The sequence below is a fragment of the Cibotium barometz genome, chromosome 39 (genome assembly GCF_041138505.1).
Source record: "Cibotium barometz isolate CiBa-2024 chromosome 39, ASM4113850v1, whole genome shotgun sequence".
Classification (NCBI taxonomy): Eukaryota; Viridiplantae; Streptophyta; class Polypodiopsida; order Cyatheales; family Cibotiaceae; genus Cibotium; species Cibotium barometz.
In genome coordinates this window covers 34503826-34525323 of record NC_141084.1, presented here as the reverse complement: position 1 = coordinate 34525323, position 21498 = coordinate 34503826, and the positions used below count along the sequence as shown (strand labels likewise).

General features: G+C 45.6%; 1 protein-coding gene across 1 annotated transcript; it reads left to right on the top strand.

Annotated features, from left to right (window-relative positions):
* Window positions 1-1567: 1567 nt before the first annotated feature.
* Window positions 1568-17307, top strand: LOC147616016 (uncharacterized). The gene is made up of 2 exons (XM_086778648.1): window positions 1568-4670; window positions 16262-17307. The coding sequence occupies exons 1-2, from the start codon at window positions 1568-1570 to the stop codon at window positions 16666-16668; spliced, it is 3510 nt and encodes a 1169-aa protein (XP_086634774.1). The 3' UTR covers window positions 16669-17307.
* Window positions 17308-21498: the final 4191 nt, after the last annotated feature.

Sequence of the window (21498 nt, the reverse complement as noted above, 5' to 3'; positions counted from 1 at the left end):
TTTTATGTGCATTAGTATATGAAGTTAATCATTCCACCTGCACGGGTGATCTACTCTAGGAATCTTCATGGTTAACTAGCACCACCCAACCCTTCACTACTAAAGCTGTCTCCAAACCCGTTCAACACACCATCTATGGACATCACCACGCCTGCGTAGTAATTTTTATTTTCAAAACACGAGCCTAGTGTGTGCATAAGAGCTAAGCCAATTTAGAAAAAGTAATTAAAAATCAACCAAGCATTGGACGCCGCATGGCTCTTATCGTACCAGTTTGTAGATATATTTTTCTCCTTGTGCACTCCTTCCACGTCCCAAAATGCCAGAAGAGAATGACACTGCCCCCTTCTTATACATTCTTGCCACATGGCAAAATGAGATGGCACGGATAATGACACTCCCTCTCTTGTACACTCCCACAGAGAATGACACTGTCCCCGTCTTATACATTCTTGCCAAACATGGCAAAATGAGATGGCACGGAGAACGACACTCCCTCTCTTGTACACTCCTTTCACGCAGTGTGCCAAAAAAACCCCAAGTACAATGAAATCCCACCTTTAAAATTTGGAAAATACTTTTAAAATTAAAATTCAAAAATTTAAATACCTCTTATACACTCCTTCCACTTAGTGTGCGAAAAAAACCCAAGTACAGTGTAATTCCACCTTCAAAATTTGAAAAATACCTTTAAAATTAAAATTTAAAGGTATAAATACTTGCAAATTTTGAAAAGTTATAGAACAAAAACTTTCAAATCTTTATTGATAATTTTTGAGATTTGTAGGTAAAAGTTTTGTAAGTTTTGGGAAAATATTTTTTTTCAAACACTCCTTCCACGTGACCAAATAATAATGTACAGAAAATGACTCAATAAGTTGATTAGGTGTTTGACCATAAAAATGCCAGAAAAAAACAAATTTCTTACAAGCTTTTCCCTACAAGCCATTTCGTTTGGTTGATGCAACTAGCCCTAGTTTCAGAGAATTTTGGCACAGTTGGGATTTGCGTGGCCAATCAATGTGCTCATGGGAAAATGCGGTTATGTGTAAAGGTCAACTAACGAGCACAAGTGCAGTGCAGTATTTTCCTAGCTCCTAAATGCTATGCCTTGGTTACGGAAGGCTCTCCTATAATTCGTAAACAAAGGATTTGACAACGAAAATGCCCAAAAAGAAAAATAAAGAAGAAGATTAAGAAGGAAGGAGCCGTCAACATAGTGCATGGTTGGCAATTGGTTGTAAGCCCAGCTCACGATCATTCTTAATAAATTAAAAAAAACCATCCTTTCACAATCGTTCTTAATAAATTAAAAAAAACCATCCTTTTAATATAGTTCGCGCTTTATATACAGAGAGAAAAAACTCAGCCTTCAAATTTTGCCGGGAGGTTAAGGTTTCACACTGCGTACTGCCCACGTAAGAACTTTTAGAAGTGATGCGTCTGGAGTCTGCACTCTGGAGTCTGAACTCGTGGGAGTCCGGTCAACGTCTTGAGATCCATTGCCAGCAGTACTAATACTACTTGGCTTGCAGCATCGTAGACGAAGGTCAACACACCCACGCACATGCTCGCACCCTCAAATGCCATAGCCCCTCCTCCCTGCATACACCCCCCCTCCCCCCCTTCTCCCTCTCTCTCTGCTCTATACCCCGCCCATGGCATCCCTGCCATAATGCAGCCCTATTCTGTTTCCTCTCTCCCCTCCCTCTTACTCTTGTTCTTTTCGCTATCTTGCTCCCCATTTCCCTCTCTCTGTGACGACTCTGCTCCCCTCTCTGCCCTCCTTTCCTCCTTTCAAGACCCCTCCCTGCACCTCACCAACTGGAACTCTACCCTCGCTCCTTTCTGCTCCTGGCTCGGCGTCACTTGCACCCGCTCCCGCGTCTCTAGCATCCACCTCTCAAATCTCAGCCTTGCAGGATCTCTCTCCTCTTCCATTGGCCTACTCTCCGAGCTCAGAGCTCTCAGCCTCTCAAAGAACAAGCTCTCTGGCCCAATCCCGCCGGAGCTTTCCAACTGCCGCCACCTTCAAGTCTTGGATCTCAGTGAAAATCATTTCTCCGGCCGCATTCCGACAGAATTGGGCAGCTTGGCATTGCTTTCTGCATTGGATCTGAGCAGCAACAAACTCTCTGGGGCCATCCCATGGCAGCTGGGAAGTGCAAAAAACCTTGACTCACTCAATCTCTCAAATAACTTTCTCAATGGCACAATCCCGCAGGAGTTGGGCACGTTGGAGTCTCTAGCATCTTTGATATTGTTCTCCAACAATCTGACCGGGTCAGTTCCGGTATCATTGGGCAGTCTGCAGAGGCTGTTGGTTTTCCGGGCCGGCGCAAATGCACTCTCGGGTGCTATTGCAAGTGAATTGGGTAACTGCTCAAGCTTACAAATATTGGGCTTGGCCCAGAATATGCTGGAAGGAGAAATACCAAAAGAGCTTGGCAAATTGCAAAATCTTACCAGCTTAGCCCTCTGGAGTAATCAATTTACAGGCCAGATCCCCCCACAGCTTGCTAACTGTAGCCTGCTGCAGATGTTGGCTTTGTACAACAATGATTTGAGTGGCGCCATCCCGGCCGATCTTGGCAACCTCCAATCAATTCAAAAGCTATACCTATACAAAAATGAGTTGAATGGATCTATTCCAAAGCAGTTTGGCAACTACACCTTTGCAGTAGAGATAGATCTCTCAGAGAACAACATGACCGGAAGCATACCTCGAGAGCTTGGCCTGCTGCAGAATTTGGTACTGCTGCATCTTTTTGAGAACTACTTCACAGGGAGTATACCTCCAGCCTTTGGTAACATGAGCAGCTTGCAGGATCTTGATCTCTCCATAAATAGACTCACGGGTGTCATCCCACAGTCATTGCAGTACCTGATCTACCTTGATTTCATGCGGCTTTTCGACAACAATCTGCATGGCTTCATTCCACCTCTTCTTGGCGAGTACAGCAACTTGACAGTGCTGGATGCTTCAGTCAATGGTCTGGTTGGCAGTATTCCATACAATGTGTGCAAGAACCAACAGCTGAGCCTACTGAACCTGTGGTCAAACAACCTTACAGGGATTATACCTGATGGTATCAGGAGCTGCTATTCTCTATCCCAGCTCAGTCTAGAGCAAAATAACCTCGTGGGCACGATACCCATGGAGCTTAGTGAGCTGCCAGACCTCTCTTATCTTGATCTCTCCGAAAACTTGTTTACAGGTAGCATCCCACCACACTTGGGGAACTGCAGTAGCCTCCAGAGCCTCATTCTTTCAAACAATCACCTGAATGGGGAGCTTCCAGGTGAGCTCGGAAAGCTCTTGCAGCTGGCAATCTTGAAAGTTTCGGGAAACCGCTTGGAAGGGAGCATCCCACTGCCCCTGACCAACTGTACAAATCTCCTACAATTGGATTTGAGCAGAAACATGTTTACAGGGTCCATCCCTTCCCAACTTGGCACTTTATATCAATTAGAGCTGCTTTCTCTAAGTGACAACAGCTTGACAGGCACACTTCCTACCACACTCCAGAACTTGGCCCACCTTACAGAGCTGCAACTGGGAGGAAACACTTTGTTTGGCCAAATACTGCCCGAGCTGAGCAGAATGACAGGTCTCCAGATTGCTCTTAATCTCAGCAATAACAACTTAAGTGGGTCTATTCCAGCAGAGCTTCAAAATCTTTCCTTGCTGGAGTATGTGTATCTTGAGAAGAACGAGCTTTCTGGGGAAGTCCCTCCATCTTTTGCCACTTGGACAAGTTTAGTTGTATTTAACATATCATACAACAACCTCATAGGCCCTTTGCCTGAAACATTGGCATTCCAAAAGATGGATGTGAGTAACTTCCTGGGGAATGCTGGGCTCTGTGGGGGCTCATTGCCTGTTTCTTGTACAAAAAATTACTCCCCAACCGAAGTTTCGGGTGACCCGATTGGCCAATATGCATCTAACTTATCTGCAGGAACAATTGTAAGTGTGATTGCAGCTGTGGTTGGAGGAGCACTTGTAGTAGTCATGATAGCATCCTGTTGGTTCTCAAGGTCATCAGCCCGTGAGCCTGTTGTCACCGAAAAGGATCAACCCAAGGAACCTGACCCTTTTTTCTACCCCAAACCCGGGTTTACATTCCAAAGCATACTGGAAGCAACATGCAATTTTTCAGACTACTCAGTGATAGGAAGGGGAGCATGCGGTACAGTTTACAAAGCCAAATTTCCATGTGGGAAAACCTTTGCTGTGAAGCGACTAGCTTCAAGCATGGAGGATGCCAATTTGGATAACAGTTTTGATGCAGAACTGAGCACTTTAGGGAAGATAAATCATGGAAACATTGTGAAGCTGTATGGTTTTTGCTACCATCAGGAGGGAAATCTCCTCCTATATGAGTACATGCCAAGGGGGAGCTTGGGAGAGCATCTGCACAGTGTACCATGTGATTTGGATTGGGACATGAGGTATGAAATTGCTGTGGGTGCCGCCCAGGGTTTGGCATATCTGCACCATGATTGCAAGCCTCAGATTATTCACAGGGATATCAAATCCAACAATATTCTGCTTGATGATGAGTTTAAGGCACATGTTGGGGACTTTGGGTTGGCAAAGCTTATCGACATGCCTCATTCAAAGTCCATGTCTGCGATTGTTGGCTCTTACGGCTACATTGCACCAGGTAAAGTTTATCATCACATAATTGGGTTGTATGTAACACTCTTCTGCATCATTTCTTTTGGCCAGTGAAATTGTGAGGTCTGTATTGGTTCTTTTGTCCTAGAACTTGTCCTTAGTTTTAATGCTATTATTCAGTCGTGGGCAGAATTAATGCTGGCCGCCTGGTTTAGAACTGGCTGACTGCTGGTAGTTAGTAGTATAAATACCAAGGCCCACAATCCCATTGTTTTATCTCATAATTCACCAAGTGCTAAGGCAATCAAGGGCCAGGACAGCCAAGGAGTGCTAACGCAAAGGGGTGAAGGACTGCAAGTCAAGGGTAGAGTTATCTCACCCAAGAAAGGCCAAGTTTTCCTGTATTTTTTTTTAAGATTTACATCATTCTAATAAAACAAATACACCATTCCTAGTGGGGGCCCTACAGAGGGTATTTGGGACCCAATACTGTGTCCTCTCCTCTCTCCCTCTCTCTCTCTCTCTCTCTCTCTCTCTTTTTTGCACATCTTCATTCAGTTTTGTGCGTTAATTCCGTCGCGAAAAGTGTGCTGATTTTTGAGCATTGAAGTTACCGATCTCCCCCGAAGCTTAAGCATGTTACATCCTTCTTCATCAGTTTGACCTCTGAGAACCCCTTTCACAATTGTTTTTTGCACTGTTTTCAGGGCAGCAACACATAGTCTGTTGCATTTTTCTACAAGTGGCTGTCTACAACAGTTTGCAGAAGTTCATAGTATTCATATCCCCCCCCCTTAGTGTTGGTCGCCTATTTTGTACAGGCCAAGAGCAGCATATTTGCAGCGTTTTTTTCTTCTACAGGTTTCTGATGTTGATTTGCTGATCTGATGCTTGGGTGTACCTATTTCTTCTACGTTTCCAGATTGAGTCCTTTCTACTGCCCCGAATACCTTTGTGCTTTCAGATTTGCAGCATGGTTGCCAACAAATCTTACTGGTAGCTCTACCTTCTTCTGGGCTTCATTCATTGGACCCGAAGGTACCTTCTCTTCAGCGTTTTTCCTCATAGAAGGTGTGGACGCTGGTTGTCCTGAATTTTGAGGTTTGTAGCCCTTGTTTGGCTGCGTTTTCTTCTCCAGTGGACACAGATCACTTGCACAGGGGGTTTCTTGTTTGGATTGTGGCTTTGGAGGCAGTTTGGTACTTGAGGAGGATTCTGAATTTTTGATTTCAGTCAGCGTTTTGCTGATTTTGGAGCATCTATACTTGTGTTTTGTTCTTGGCCTACACGGTTTCCTAGTTTCTTCATGTTCCTTGCCTTCTGTTGGCGGTGGAGTGCTATTTTTTGCTGGATAGCAGTGTTTTGGCTGCGTTTTACTTCCCACAGGAGTTTTCTACACTCAGAGGGGGCCTATCTCCAGCTACTTCATTTGAGGATCAGGTTCAGGAGCTGTTTTGTATCTATGGAGACTTTCTTTTGTGACAGGAGTTTACAAATTTTGGAGGAGAGCAGTGATCTTTTCAGAGATCCTGAGTAGAGTTTATTTTATCCGAGCCTGTGGTCTTTGCAATGTTTGCAGAACAAGGAGGGTGTTTTGCCTGTGAGGTGTGATCCTTTCACATGGATCATTTATTTGTTGCTGATTCTTGGGATCTGATTCTACTCGTGGAATAGTCTTCTGCTCTCAGTGATGCTTTTGAGGACTTTGTTACCATTGCAGTTTATATTCTTGCTTCCCTTCCTCATTGTGAGGAGTCTACCTTTGCCTCTCTTTGTGATGCTTTTGAGGATGCCCCTCCCCTTGCCAGTTTTGCAGGTTTGTTGTTTTGGAGGATGGACTTTTGGTCCCGGTGGGATGCTTTGGATCTGTGGTTGCTAACCGTGCCTGTGGCACAGTGGTACTTTCATTTTTTTTTGGATTTGGATCAGAATCAAGTTGGGCTTGTACCAGTCCAACGACATTTTTTTTCAGAGGGGGATGTGGAGTCCTTTCATCTTGCGATACCCACCTCAGTGGTGTGTACTTATGTACAGCATTGGGCAACTCATGGTATGGAGTTTGAGCAGATGGACCCCATCTTTTCTACAGAGTCTTTACATTTTGTGATGCCGACCTTTTCAGAGGATGCTTTTGTACAGCATTTGGCTACTCTTGGTACAGAGTTGGAGCAGATTGAATCTATTTCTTTTGAGGTTTCCAGTGAGGAGCAACTTGCTTCTCCCAGGATTGATTATATACAGGATCTGATCTTGGTTGGTTATGAGGTTTTTCATACCTTCTCCAGGTTGGATACACGACATTCGACTTCGGGAGTGTTCTTACACTTGGGTTTGGAACCATTATTTGGAGCAGCACGTCGCAGCCTACATGCTTGTTTTCTTCCAGAGGAGTGGTGTACCTGGTAGCTTGTTTTGTTGCTTTTGTAGTTGAGTTGCTGAGGAGATTGCTTGTAGAGCTTTCTTGGTACCTGTTTCTGCAGTCTTTCATCTTTGATCGAGGACGGCGTCTTTGGCTTCTTGGAGTTCACTCAGCATCCGGTGCTGAGAGGGGGTGTTAGACATCATCCCCTTCTTGCTGGCTTCCTTTTTGGTGTCCTATTTTAGCCCCTAGGGCTGACCATGTTAGCTAGAGGGGTTGGTCACCCCTCACATATATTTTCCCATATTATTTCCCATTTTATGGAGTCTTGGGTATTTTCCCAATCGTGGAGGATTTTATCTCTAGTCGGCTGCCTATACATGGGCATATATATAGCTGGCTTGCCTCCCTCATTCTTCACTGCTTGCTTAGCATTGTCTACTGTAGTCCGTCACATACGAGGTTTTCTCCCCTCTTGCTCAAGACATGTATTCCTTTTGGTGATGATATTGAGAGCAGGTTCTCACCTATGTTTCCTCTCCATCTCTCTCTCTCTCACCTCTTGCTCGAGACATGTATTCCTTTTGGTGATGATATTGAGAGCAGGTTCTCACCTATGTTTCCTCTCCATCTCTCTCTCTCTCACTCTCTCTCTTGTGTTTCCACTTTCCCTTCTTCCGCTGCACATTCTATCAGGGAAGAGGGAGGTGAGAAGAAAAGGAGAGAAAGTTGGAAGACAAGAAAAGGACAGAAAGAGGAGGAGGGAAGAGGAGGGGTGGACCGTGGAGGAGAAGAGAGAAAGAGGAAAAGGGAAGAGGAAGAGGAGGCGTGGAGGAGAAGAAGTGAAGGAGCGAAAAGGAGGAGTGGATGAGGAGAAGAGGCAGAGCAACAAGTTGCGACCGAGAAGAAGGGTCGGATGCATGAAGTGGCAAATGGGCAGCAAACAAGGACGGAAACGACGGCAAAAATCGCATTTGCAAAAAATACCTCTCGCCCGTTTTTTTAACTTCACTTTACATTTGGACGAAACACTGTTTCGATGGGTAGGTTTCGTTTTGTTTCGAAACGTTTCGTGCTAGAAACGTTTCGTGCCATTTCGAGAGGGCAAAATGGGTTTTTATGTTACTATGGGCATGGCAGGGGTGTACAAAGGGGCAGACTACAAAAAAAAGAAGCAAAGTGAAGAGAGGGCAGCATTGGAAATTGAGCAAATGTCCTTAGGATCTTGGGGAGTGAACTAGCCAATATACCATCCACCTCTTATTGTGAGTGACACGAGTCCTGGCCTTAGTATGGGTGATATGAAGCTCCTTGGCACGAAATAGGGACTCCACAGGAGGAGTGTGGGTATCCTTGATGTCTTCGCTGCATCTAGCTCGCCATATGTGCCAGACTGCAATGCTACTGCAAATCTCCCATCTTTGACATGAGCCCGGTGTCCGTAGATGGGGCTGTGACTGGTATTGTCGAAATGCAGAGGTGAGAAACCCGAAGGGAAAGCCCCCCACCATCCTCTTCATAATCCCTGATAGCCTCAGCCTCCGTGGCCCAAGTGACGGTGCCCCAAGTAATTATCTGGGTCAACGCCCTATCCATCATGAAGATGCGGAGAATCCGCTGCCAAACCTGTTGAGCCTTCGGGCAATCCCAAAGGCAATGTCGATGAGACTCGTGAGGGTGGCCGCACCTCGTGCAAGCTGCTAGTTGACCTCCAATGGCCAACCACATGCCCACCGCCAAGCTCCTGTTTGCCATCAGCCAGAGAAAGACGGTGATCTTTCGAGGCCAAAATTTGTCCCAGAGCCTCTTCCAAAAATCTGAGAGGAAGCACTGTGTGAGAGGCCTTGTGATTGCCAATGTACTGCTGCTACCAGGGTGCCATCAATCTCTGGCATCTGAATCCTGCAGCCTAGCCGCGCTGTATACTCAAAGAAGGGGGCATCCAGAGTCTCCTCCTGATTAGCGGCATCATACCAAGTCCACTCGCCCGGGTCCCATTGGAGGCACGTGAGAGGTCGGCTCTCCCATATCCATAGCCGCCAGGATCTCTCCTTGGCCACCTTGGCCGGTGGTGGATCTGTGCCACTCTCATGTCTCAAAATCCACCAATCACCCTCACCCTCTGTAAGGTGTAGCCATTGAAATCCTTCAAGGGGGGCTTGGATCTCTCTAATTTGCCATGGGATCCAATAGAAAAAGTGAGCAAACCACTGCCCTCATCCGCTCCGTGGACTACCACAAGAATATCATGCGTGGTAAACATGCCTAGCCACACTGGGGGAGTCGGGTCTGGGATCGGGTCTGGGATAGGAGTCAGCCACTCTTGAGGAATAGCAGAGTTGATGTCGATACTGAACCTATCTCTACCCCGGATCCCTGTCAGGCCTCTCTTGCACCTCCGGGGCTGTGTGCAATCCAATCTCCAAGGGACCTGGCAGGTCCTCAACGCGCCCCATGACACATGAGGTCGGGTCTCCAACATGTGGCCAGTGGGTAGACAGATCAAGGGTTTCCAAACCAATGGCTGCCGAAGCCGCTCCTCTGAGGCTACGAGAGCAATCTACCTAAGGGTCTGATCCCAAGCTCGAAGTAAATTGGCCACAAATCTGTCCTCAAAAGCTGGCTAAAACCGTGGGCCCTTATCTCTGTGAAGATTCATCTGGTACTCTGTAGCCAAGGGCCCCCTAGCTAGACTCAAGGTGCGGGCTGAAATCCGGGCCAAGAGAAAGTCCTTCCAAGGCTCACCATCGGGAAGGAGTCCTCTAACAATCAGCTTGCCCAGCAGGGCACGGCTCTGAATAGCAGGATCAATGATGCCTAGCCCCCCCTCTACGTCGTGGCTGAATGATCACTCTCCATGCCACCTTGGGCCTGGAAGGCCTCTCTTCACTACCGGCCCATAAGAAGTTCCGGATCAACCGCTGTACTTGGCCTAATACATGCTCTAGAGAAGGCCCAGCAAGAAGTGATGTACCACATGGTGGCAAGAAGAACCTGGTTCGCCACCACCACTCTACTAGCTAGGGAGAGCCTCGTAGAACTCCAGTACAAAAGCTTCTTCCAAATACTCAGAAGAAGAGGGGCGAGTTGCTTCTCCGGAGGGATGTCAATGCCGACCTGGCATCCAAGATAGCAAACTAGAGTGCCCCTCGGGATCCACTGGAAAGCCTCAATTGGATGCCAAGTCGGGGCAGGTGCAGAGCCTACCTAGAAATCACACGACTTGTGCCAGTTGATCTGTGCTCCTGATGCGCAGCAAACGATCTCGATCGCCTCCGCAAATCTCTGGAGATTCCCACACCTCTTGAAAGGTAAGCTGCTGTGTCATCTGCAAACTCAGAGTCCAGCAGCTCCTCCTAAGTACGGAGGGGGAGACGCAATCCTTGAAGCCCAATCTCCTGGGTTGAGAGAAAACTACTCATGGCCTTGGCAACGAATAGGAAAAGGTAAGGTGCCAAAGGACAGTCCTGCTGTACCGAGAGGGAAAGGGGGAATATGTCGCCATGGGCTCCCTAAATGAGAACTTGGCTGTGAGAGGTTGAGTAAAGTCTTGAAACCCCATGAATCCACTCCACAGGGAACCCCATGAATCCACTCCACAGGGAACCCCATCCGGCTCATCGTGCCCTCCAGATAGCTCCTCGCCCTATCATAAGCTTTCTCAAAGTCTAGGAGTAGCACTATGAGGTCCTGCTGCCCGAAGCAGTCGTCTCCCAAAAGGTGACGATGTTGTCCCGAATGCTCTAATCCTAAACAAAGTCTGTCGGAGTGTCATGGATCAAGTCAGGGAGGAAAGACGGAAGTCTTTGGCTGATGGCCTTGGCCAAGATCTTGTAGGCAGTCCCAAGGAGGGTGATGGGTCTCCACTGTCAGATCTCCAATCTGTCACCACCCTCCTTTGGAATCAAGTGTATTAGATCCTCTGAAAGCCTCTCTGGCATGGCACCTATGGTCATCATCTCATTGAAGGCACTCGAAGCCCGTCTTCCATGAGGTCCTAGTGGCGAAGAAAGAAAGAAAATGGGAGCCCATTCGCCCCCGGGAATTTGCCCCTAGGAAGAGTAGTCAATGCCTCCGCCAGCTCCTCAGTAGTGAAGGGAGTCAATAAGAAGAATTGAAGAGAGATGGGAACCACCTCTCTCGTATCACCTATGGGGATCACCTATGGCGATAATGGGGCACCCATGAGGAGAGACTGGAAAAAATCAGTGGTGATGGTTCACATGTGAGGGGTCAAAAACAATGTCTCCATCATGTCCACACAACCTACGAATACCATCTCTTCTCCTGTCAGGAGCTGCTATCTCAAAGAAGTCTCATGTAACTCTATCGCTAGCCTGGGTTCAAAAGGAAGCTCTGGCATGGTATCTATACTCCACCCTCGTCTCCTTGATGGATTTGATCTCCGTACAGGGGACAGCAAGCTGACCCTCAATCCAAGGGCTATCGGGGGAACTCTCTTGAAGTGGCTGAAGAGAAGCTAGACCCCTTGTCAGACTCCTCTCCTACTCACGGAATCCCTCCAATCTGCTCTGAGCTGGCTCCGGCAAAAAATTGCTGATCTCACCAAGGCCCGCATCTAGGGTGCACACAGCAGAGCCTGAAATAAAATCAAATTGGCTCCACATACTTCCGCAATAGACTCACATGAAAGGCATTGTGAATCCTCCAATGATCAAGCAATGTAAGCCAGAAAAAGCAACCTCGTTGATTTGTTTGATCACCTTAAAAGGTCCGTAATACCTGGTAGAGAGCTTAGGGCATGCTCTCTTCTTTCTTGGCCTCTTACGGTGCTTTCTCAAATTTCAGCAATACCCAATCATTCTCTTTGATGTCCACCTTTCTTCTATGCTTGTCGGCAGCCCTCTTATTTTTATCATGTGAACAAGCAATGGCTGTCTGCACTTGTGCAAAGGCAACATCAAGATCTTTGACATACTCAAATATCTTATCCTTAATGCATAAGATGGGTGGCAATATCACTTTGCCATATAAATCGCAAATGGGGCCTTCGCAAGTACATAAATGGCTGTAGGTACACAGTGGGTGCAGTCGGGTACAAAAGGTACGACGAGGTATAGCAGGTACGTAGTATGGTTAGTCGGGTACACAACAGGTACAATCGGGTATTCCTTCTTTCTACGGACTGGATTTCAGAGATCAGTTGCAGATCCTAACTTGTATCTCTTTCGGGAACGCGGTCTGGTCACGTTGATTATCCTTTATGTGGATGATCTCGTTCTCAGTGGCGGTCATGTGGAGCACATAGCAGTGACGAAGGTTGCCTTGTCAAAGGAGTTTGAGATAACCAACTTAGGCTTACTCCACTTCTTCTTGGGATTAGATTTGGCAAACTCAGAGGGGGTTCTTTGTCTCTCATTAGCGGTATGTTCATGAGTTGCTTGAGGCCTTTGGGATGGAGAACTGCAAGCCTATCACGTCACTGATGGACCCGAACACGAAGCTTACAGTGAATGATCCTTGTGAGCCGGTTGATGCCTCTCTGTATTGGAAGCTTGTTGGTTCATTGATGTGGTTGCTGAACACCAGATTGGACTTGAGATTTCCTGTGGGGCTGTTGAGCTTGTTCATGTAGATGCCTTTGAAGACTCATTGGGGCGCAGGATTGCGGATCTTGGGGTATCTGCAGGGTGCAAAGGATCTTGGACTCTTCTACGACATTGGAAGGGAAACGAAGGACCGAGTCCGACTCCAAGGCTGGAGTGACTCAGATTGGGGAGGCGATCCAGACACGAGGAGATATACATCAAGCTATGGATTTACCCTGAGCTCAGGAGCTGTTTCATGGAGCAGCAAGAGGCAGCCAACTATTGCCTTGTCATCTACAGAGGCAGAGTACCGGGCTGCTTGTGGTGTTGCTCGCGAGGTTGTGTGGCTGTGGAGGTTGCTTGGCGAGATTGGGTTTCCACAGAAGGAGCCCACGGTCATCCAGTGCGATAACCAGAGTTGTATCGCTATTGCTCGGAATGCGGTCTTCCATGGCCGGACCAAGCACATAGAGATACAATATCACTTTGTTCGTGAGAAGATTTTGGCTGGTGACATCTTGCTTGACGGAGGACAATGCAGCGGACCTCTTCACGAAGTCTCTACCTCAAGCTGTGCTTCGGCGGCACTCCAGCTCACTGGGGTTGGCCAGGAGCTGAGAGGGGGTGTTAGTAGTCATCTCTTGTCTGTATAGTATACACCAGGGCCTCTGTTGTGGGTGTGCCCGCCCATTTTAGGTGTTCCCCCATTTTTCCTCACTTTCCATAGTATTTTCCCATTTTTGCTGGGTGTGGGAGTACTGTTTTCTGGCTGTCGGCTGTATCTACTGCTGGCCGACTAATTTGGTGCTACCGGACCTGACTTACAGTGCTGGCTGACTGAGGATTTTCTGGCCGATTGTGTTTTTCCCTGGTCGTGAGCATCTCTGGCTGCTATCGGCCTGTTTTGGGCTGGCCGACCAGCAGCCTGGCGCCATATATATTGGCCCTGCCCCCCCACACTTGTCTTGTATCATTTCCGGGATTTTCTAGTGTATATAGCGAGTTTATACAGCTTCTCTCTCCCTCTCTCATCTGCGTTTTGCTCTCTACAGCAGTTGTCTTCATTTCCACTGTGCATTCTGACATGTTTACACCTCCAGTTAACACGGTTTCACCTGCCTATCCTACCATAAGGCAATTCGTCATCTGACTTGCATGTAATGGAAGCCTATCTTTTGAAAGACGACCCTCAAATATATGAAGTGGCCTTACCCTATGCTTAATGCCAAATGGGGAAGTCATAGACTTCGTGTACATACTTGCATAAGGCTAGAAATATTAACCCTGGACTATTTTCAAGTTATGGCTGGCCAATGTGAATACTAGCCATTTGTATATAAGTCAATTTCAGCACTTAAGCAACAGACAATCATTCCCCTCGCTTGTGAGCTCTCCCTAACCTCTTGCTTGAACCCTTGCTTAGCTAGATGGATGCATGGTTGGGTAGGTTTGATTGCAAGATCTCTCTCTCTTGAACTTCCCTCCTCTATCCACCTCTTGAGAGATCTATCCATAGTGTAGGAATCTTCTTCTTGTCTCCATCTACGTGGAGAAAGCTCTTTCTCCACACCCATGGCTATGGAAGCTCTCCGATGTGTGACAAACAGAGTTAGGATATGGGTGATAGGCTAGCACACCCACAACCAATAAGTTGCATTTCGCAGCTCTATGGCGAGGTAAGCTCTTGACTTAAACAATATGGCTCCAAGCTAGTGAACAAATGGGAGAAGGCTAGGAGATAAGTCTCTCTCTCGATGTTGGAGTATCAATGAAATAAAGGCAGATAGAGCAATGCTCTTTTTATTGTGTGTGAGGAAAGTGTGGATAGTGTGTTCTCCCTCCAAAGCTTGTATGGATGGTAGCATAAAGCTGTGTTGCTTTGTCTCTCACACACCAAGAGGGCAAAAGTATATATGTCCTATGGGACTCTGATCCCCCATATCCATAGTAACCAGAAACGGCGTTTCTGCCCCCTGGAAACGGTTCGGCCGTTTCCGGAAACGGCAGACCGGCAGAAACGCCGTTTCCGTACTCTTTTTTTTTTTTTTTTTGCAGGCTAATTGTTCACCCTCTTCTGTGAACCCTGCGCCTATCACCACAAGGGCCCAAGGCTCAAGGCCAAGGCCCTAAGGCTCAAGCCTTTGCCCCCACAAGGCCCCAAGGCTTGTACTCTGCAGCAGCCTGCTCTCCAGTCTCACAGGTGGCTGCCGGGCAGCCCATTCTTCAAGGCTTCAAGGCTCAAGCCCAAGCCTCCAAGGGCAAGTGTTCTCGAGGGCAAGTGCTTTCAAGTCTCACTATGCCTACAGATCCCTATTGGCAGTATGCAACAAAAGGGGATGGATATGTCGGAGGTGGGGGTTCCCGCAAGTGGAAATGTTTTTTGCATCTCTATGCATGTTTTTTGCATCTCTTGACATAAGTTTATTTAATAGGATGTCTCTATGCATGTTTTTTACATGTCTAAAATAAATTCAAAAGAAACTCCGTTTCTTGCCGTTTCTGACCTCGCGGAAACTCGGAAACACCGTTTCCAACCCGGTCCGAACCGACCGTTTCTGCCGGTCCAGGTTACTATGCCCATATCATCACCCAGCCTCACTCTGTAAGTGGTGTGAGCTGAGTCAAATGGCAACAATCGTACAAATAGCATACTATGGTCCTAGTTCCCTCATTGAAGTGGCTGTCATGTAACCTCTCTCTGACAAGAAGATATTGTTGATGTGTAGTACGAGCATCACAAATCACCTTCTGGTAAGGCATGATTGTTTGAGAAATGCTTCATTGACAAGTGGGTCAATGGAAGCGTTTGTGTGAAGGTGTAAGGTATCCTATAGAGAAAACCATCGTTTGTTGTCCACCACACCCGAAGTTGAGTATCTTGCTCTTGTATGTTTTGTTTGTTGTAGTTGGCTTCCCAAGCTAACTTCACTAGTCTATCAGGGGGTAGTTTCCAAAGCTCGATGATGTACTCTACAAGGCTTTGCATCCCCAAAACCTCGATGGGTAAATTTCCCAATTCCAAGAGGAGAATGGGGTTCATTGTGTGACCTTCAAGAAGTTTCTTTTGAACCCTTTCCATCTGCATCCATGTGATGGCAGATATGCTACCACCCCATACCTTAGCTCCATATAGTAGCGCAGGCATGACTGAGGTGTCCAAAAGATATTTGAGAGCCCAACTCTTGATCTTTGCCTCATTGCACACATTCTCAAATGCATAGCATGCTCGTGTACCTGCTTCAATTTGAGGGAGTGCATATTGGTACCATATGTGGTTTGAAGACACTTGATGCCAAGGTATTTAATGGTGTCTTACCACTTCCACTGCCTGATTTTTGTAGAGCACAAAGGAGGTGGCCCCTTGAGAGTCTTGACATGCATGATTTGGTCTTTTGCACATTGACCACGAGCCCACTATGCATGCAAAAGCGACCCAATGCAGTCTTTAGGTTTGGGCATCTTCAGCTGTGCACGCCAAGATTACATCATCGGCGTACAAGGGGAGGAGGATAACATCATCGCTAATATATGCCCCAGATATATACACATTCGTATGTATGTCCATCATACTTGTGTGTACAATCATGTAAAAACCGTTTGATCATGTTTGACGAGTTAGAGTGAAGATTGAGTGCTTAAAAAATGTAGAGGCGCTTGATCATTGTATTCTAAATTCCAGCATAACAAACCAGAAGTTTGCATTCTGAATTCTTGGCTCCATTTTTGCAGAGTATGCCTACAGTACGAGAATCACTGAGAAATGTGATATATATAGCTTTGGAGTTGTGCTATTAGAGCTACTGACAGGAATGATGCCAGTGCAACCACAGGAGCAAGGAGGGGACCTTGTGACTTGTGTCAAGCAGTCCATACGAGCGAAGCATGGTGTGATTCAGACATTTGATGCCCAACTGGACTTGAGCATTCAGTCTAAAACGGATGAGATGATCTCTGTATTGCAGATAGCATTGCTCTGCACTAAGTATACACCATGCCAAAGGCCATCTATGAGGGATGTGGTTAGCATGCTCATCGGAGTGCGGCAGAAGCCGGAACCGCAAAAGATGTTGGACAGCATACTGGAGGGCGGATCGACATCATCAGAGTCTGAAGCTTCAGAGGATCTTGACATCTAATGATGTTAACCAGGCAACATGTATGACGAAAGCCATGCATCATGGTCAAAGGCCAGTCATCATGATCATAGCCATTCGTTATGATCAAAGCATGCATGATGTATCAAACGGGGCTCACTCATACCCCCATATGCACCAGTCATGTACAGACACCTGGCGAACCCATGCAAAAACCTGATTTCAACGGATGGTATGAGGGTGACATCGTCTGCAAGGACCGGCTGAAGGTTATGTGAAGCCACAGGCGCAATCGAGTCTGCCGTACAGAAGGACATGGCTTGGAGGCAATGTGCAATTTCATCAAATTTTTTTAAAAAGACGTTATATGTCCCACATAAATTTATGTAAAGAATAAGATTTCATGGAAAAGTATATTATAACACACACACACACACACAAGGACACATAAGTTTGTGTGACCTAAGAATATTATGCGGGTGTGCGCACACACACATAAGTTTGTGTGACCTAAGAATATTATGCGCGCGCGCACACACACACACAAAAGGCCACATAAGATTGTGTGACCTTGATTCACTTTTGAATTACATTTTACTAAAAAAGGGGGTCAAGTTTCATTGTGCTGCAATCACGGCCATACATCTTTTGAATTATATTTGACTAAAAAGGGGTTGAGTCTTATTGTCCTGCAATAATCATGACCATGCTTGACTTTTGTCAGGCATCATGCACTTTTTTTTGGGTATTTTGGACATAAAAAACCTAAAAAAATTATTCTCAACCGTCGAAAATTACATGTCAATGGTGATAAACCTACAAGTCTCATCCCTTTCCCGTCGAATTTGACGGGACAAGGGTGCCACCAAAAGGCAACAGTGATCACAAGACCATACATCTCTACATGAACCTAGCATGGACAAAATTGCAAAGGCTTTGCAATACTAACCATGTATGACATACAAATCCTATTCTATAACTTTACAACTCCTTGGTGTTTAGAATATGGAAACAAAACTCTCTTGAAGGGGTTGTCTTGAATTTTCCCTTCTCGTAAACAAGTTAAAAAAGAAATTAATTTATAACAAATTTGTAAACTAGAGGAAGATTAACTTTGTAATGAAATATGAGGAGAGTGTAAATAATTTCATGCTTACAAGAAAATGATCTTGCGCTTGCTTATGTAAAAGAACTAGAGTCTTGCCATGTCTCTATTGGCAACCTTTTATCATGATTGGTGTTGTGTGCATTCACAACCGATTTCCATGTTGGTAAGGTTGGTCAAGTTGATAAAAAGTCTAATTACTAATCAGAGATCATTAAACGTTACAGTTCGAGGCTTGATTTCTTTGTAAGTATGCATATGGATTCCTAAGCCTCTAGAATGGGCCTCAGAGCCTAGTACAATAGTGTATTTTGATTTAGTGCCATAGTGTATTTTGGTCTAGCATGTGTGTTTATATCCTCTTACAAATTTATAAGGCCATCAAATAAAAAATTAGATCATCTTTTAGACTTGGAAAACGTGATGACTCCTAGGCTTCAAACTTAGATCATCTTTTAGACTTGGAGACCAAATTTTGAAACCTAATGACTCCTAGGCTTTTAAATTGGACTTGCGAGCCTAGTACCTTGACGTGTTTTGGTATGATGGTCATGAAAATTTACAAGGCATATTTAAATATCATAGACACTCTCACAAAGTCTCATGGATTTTGAATCAAAATACATCACAATATTAGGGTTTGAGGGTAAAGTTCTTTAATTTAAAGGCCATTAATCTTTGTGAAACTATGTATATTTATCCCTTACTTGGCCACATAAAGTTTCATTATAATCGGATCAAAATGGTCCTCTTCTAGGCTTTGAGGCCCAGTTTTGAAGCCGCACAAGGATCTCCTATGCTTCAAAATTGGACTTGAAGTCTAGTACCATGACAAGATCTGTGGGTCTTTGAAGTTTGCAAAGCCCTCTCAATCTATGGGTCTTAGTTGGGTATGCCCAATACATCTTTTTGTCAAGATGTTCAATCAATTTTGTTTCTCACAAACACCTACCATGTTTGTGTGCAAGAAGGTATTAAGTGATGACATGGTAGCCTTGCTGGGAGACCACTAGAGAAATGTAGAAGGGATACATAAGGATGACACATTCAAGTGCAATATAGTAGAATCTAGTGTCTCATTTCGGTATCTCAAAGCTCGTGCCACCACACTACACATACGCTTCTATTACGAGCGGTGGATGAAAAAGAATAGTTGTTGGGTCCCAATGCAGGCAGATGAACAAGTTGTTTTGCCTCTTGACATAGCGTTCGGTTGCCCAGTGGTGAAGTGGAAGTTGTAGGTGCAAGTAGACATTGGAGCCTCCTAAATATTAGAGAGCATCTCAATATCGTGGGAGGTGAGGATAATAGCAGAGCACAATTCAAGGTGAACAATAGGAAGATTCAAAAACGACTAGAGCCAAAGACCTTGGTAGATCCCAATTGGGATGTTGATGGTATATCTGTCAGTTAATGGGGATTTTGAATTTTGTGAATTTTGAAGCTACTTCAAGTATGTTAAATTTGTTGTTAAGATTCTAGAAATGGGATTGGTCATGGTGAAGGACATAGATTAAGCATAAGATTAAGGTGGATTAAACCACACTAAAAACTCCATGAGAGAGAGAGGGAGATTGCACACTCAATACTATTCTCTTGTATTGCATATCACAATGAACCATACAATGATATAGGCTTTCTAGCCTTATCCCACTTTACATGTCATCATCCATGTGGCAACTCCTTTTCCACTCTTTTAGTCAACACTCACACACCATACAATATTACATGTGGCATTCCACCTCACCACAATATCTTGCACCTCTAGGGTGCTTTCCCACATACACATAACACAACGATTATATCTCTCAACACCCCCTCTTAATCGAGGTGTTCCACAATTCACCCATCATCCATCACCCATATCAATGTAGCATTGCACAACCGCAATCGCTACCTCTCAACACTCCCCCTCAATGATACATTGGAGTGTCTATCATCCAAATATGTGTGCGCGTGTCACTTATCTTAGACACCTAGTCCATTTTGAGTCGACTCATCGCTCACAGCGGAACCACTGAGTCCGATTTGAACATGGAAGTTCGGGAGGGATCCAACCCATGCGCATGCACCTCACACGTGCATCGCTCTTGCACACATCACACAACAACCATTTTGAGCTTCTAGGTGAGCTCGGGCATGACGACCCTCATACCATGGATGATTTACAAAATTTTGTTGTTTTTGAACACGCATGCTCGTGGACGATTTATCCATCATCATGTTTGGGTGAAAAAATGAAAATTATACAATCTATTTTAGTTGCAACCGGGTAGGTGTTCTCGATGTGTGAACATATCTTTGAAGAAAGTTAGAATCCTTGTGTGAATGGACCTTTATTTTTTTTGAAAGTTGAATTATTTTCTCTCAAAAATTTAAAAAACCGGGATGTTTGTCGCTTGCGTTGCAGGCTACTCCCACGCGTCACGTTCATTTTTTTTTAAATTTTCAGCGCCATTCTCGGATTCCCTGACCCCTGACATTAGTGGGCTGTCTTCTTCTCTTTCCTATCTCGAGACTGCTTGCGCGCCAGCTGGCTTCTTTTTCCATCGCAATAGCTTGCTTGCTGCCTGCGGTTACGCCATCAAATTCAACAGTAAGCTCCTTTTGTTCTGCACATGCTGAGCTCTGGAAATTTGGGGGGGTGATCGAGGCAACCCCCTTTCTCCCAATCTGACGATCAAGAGTACCAGCCCCACTCTGTTCTTTGCCACCGACATAGCTACTGTAAGATGCGCTTGCTTAGTACTCTTATGCAGAACACTGTTATGCCTTCGTCTCTGCTTTCTCTTTGTGGAGCCAGCTCCTTTGTCAGCTCGTGCATAATCCAACTCCTTTGGGCGCCTTCATGAGTTGGGTTGTCGTTGCTCGCACCCTTGCAAGCTGCTCGCTTGTCTCTCGCTCAGAAGCCATGCAGGAAGTCGTCTCTATCATAGAGTTCATTTCGAGTTCATGCTTGCTTATCTCTTCTTCTATCTGCACTCTGACAGAATCAGCGCTAGAGTTGCTGCTTTGCAAATGCTCTTATACGGCTAATGCCTTTGCAGAGATGCGAGAGAAGCTTCCTCTTTTAGAGAGTTCACTTCAGACTCATGCTGTGCCCTTTCTTTTTCCATCTGTACTCTCCCTTCATTCGCTCTTCCATTGCTCCTAGCATCTACTTCTTCCTTCTAGGTGTACTGTTGCTCAATAATCTCCACTTTTGAAAGATGCAGCTCTCCATGCTACAATCATATCTTTAATTTGCCTCAACAAACCTCCCATTTGAGGCTTACACACAGCCATCCAAATGGCCTTCAAGAGCTCCCCAATTTGAGCTCTAACATGCATCTCCTTCTTGTTTCAATCTCTTTGCCTCTTCTAAACCTCTCTCATTGAGGTTTCTCCCATAGCCATCAACATGGCCAAGCAAGTTCCCAAATGAACTTGCACTCTCTATACTTTTTCTTGCATACAAACTTCAAGGGTGCTTCTTCACATGGTCTCTCAAATGAAACCATAGGTGCAAACCAATGTGAAAACTCCAAAAGCTTCCACCAAACATTGCCCATCTTCTATGAGCAAAAACATGAGCATCACTCTTTCCAATGTGCTCAACCATGGACTTCTTCCAAGCCCATAACCGCTTGTCCCTTCTTAGACAAGCATTGCACCTCTTACACTCTTTGGCCAAGTGCAAAGAACCATGGGATCCACAAATCCCACACATAGCAACCCTTCTCAAATATGAACATTCTTCCATGCTCAAACACAAAACTTTGAGGCAA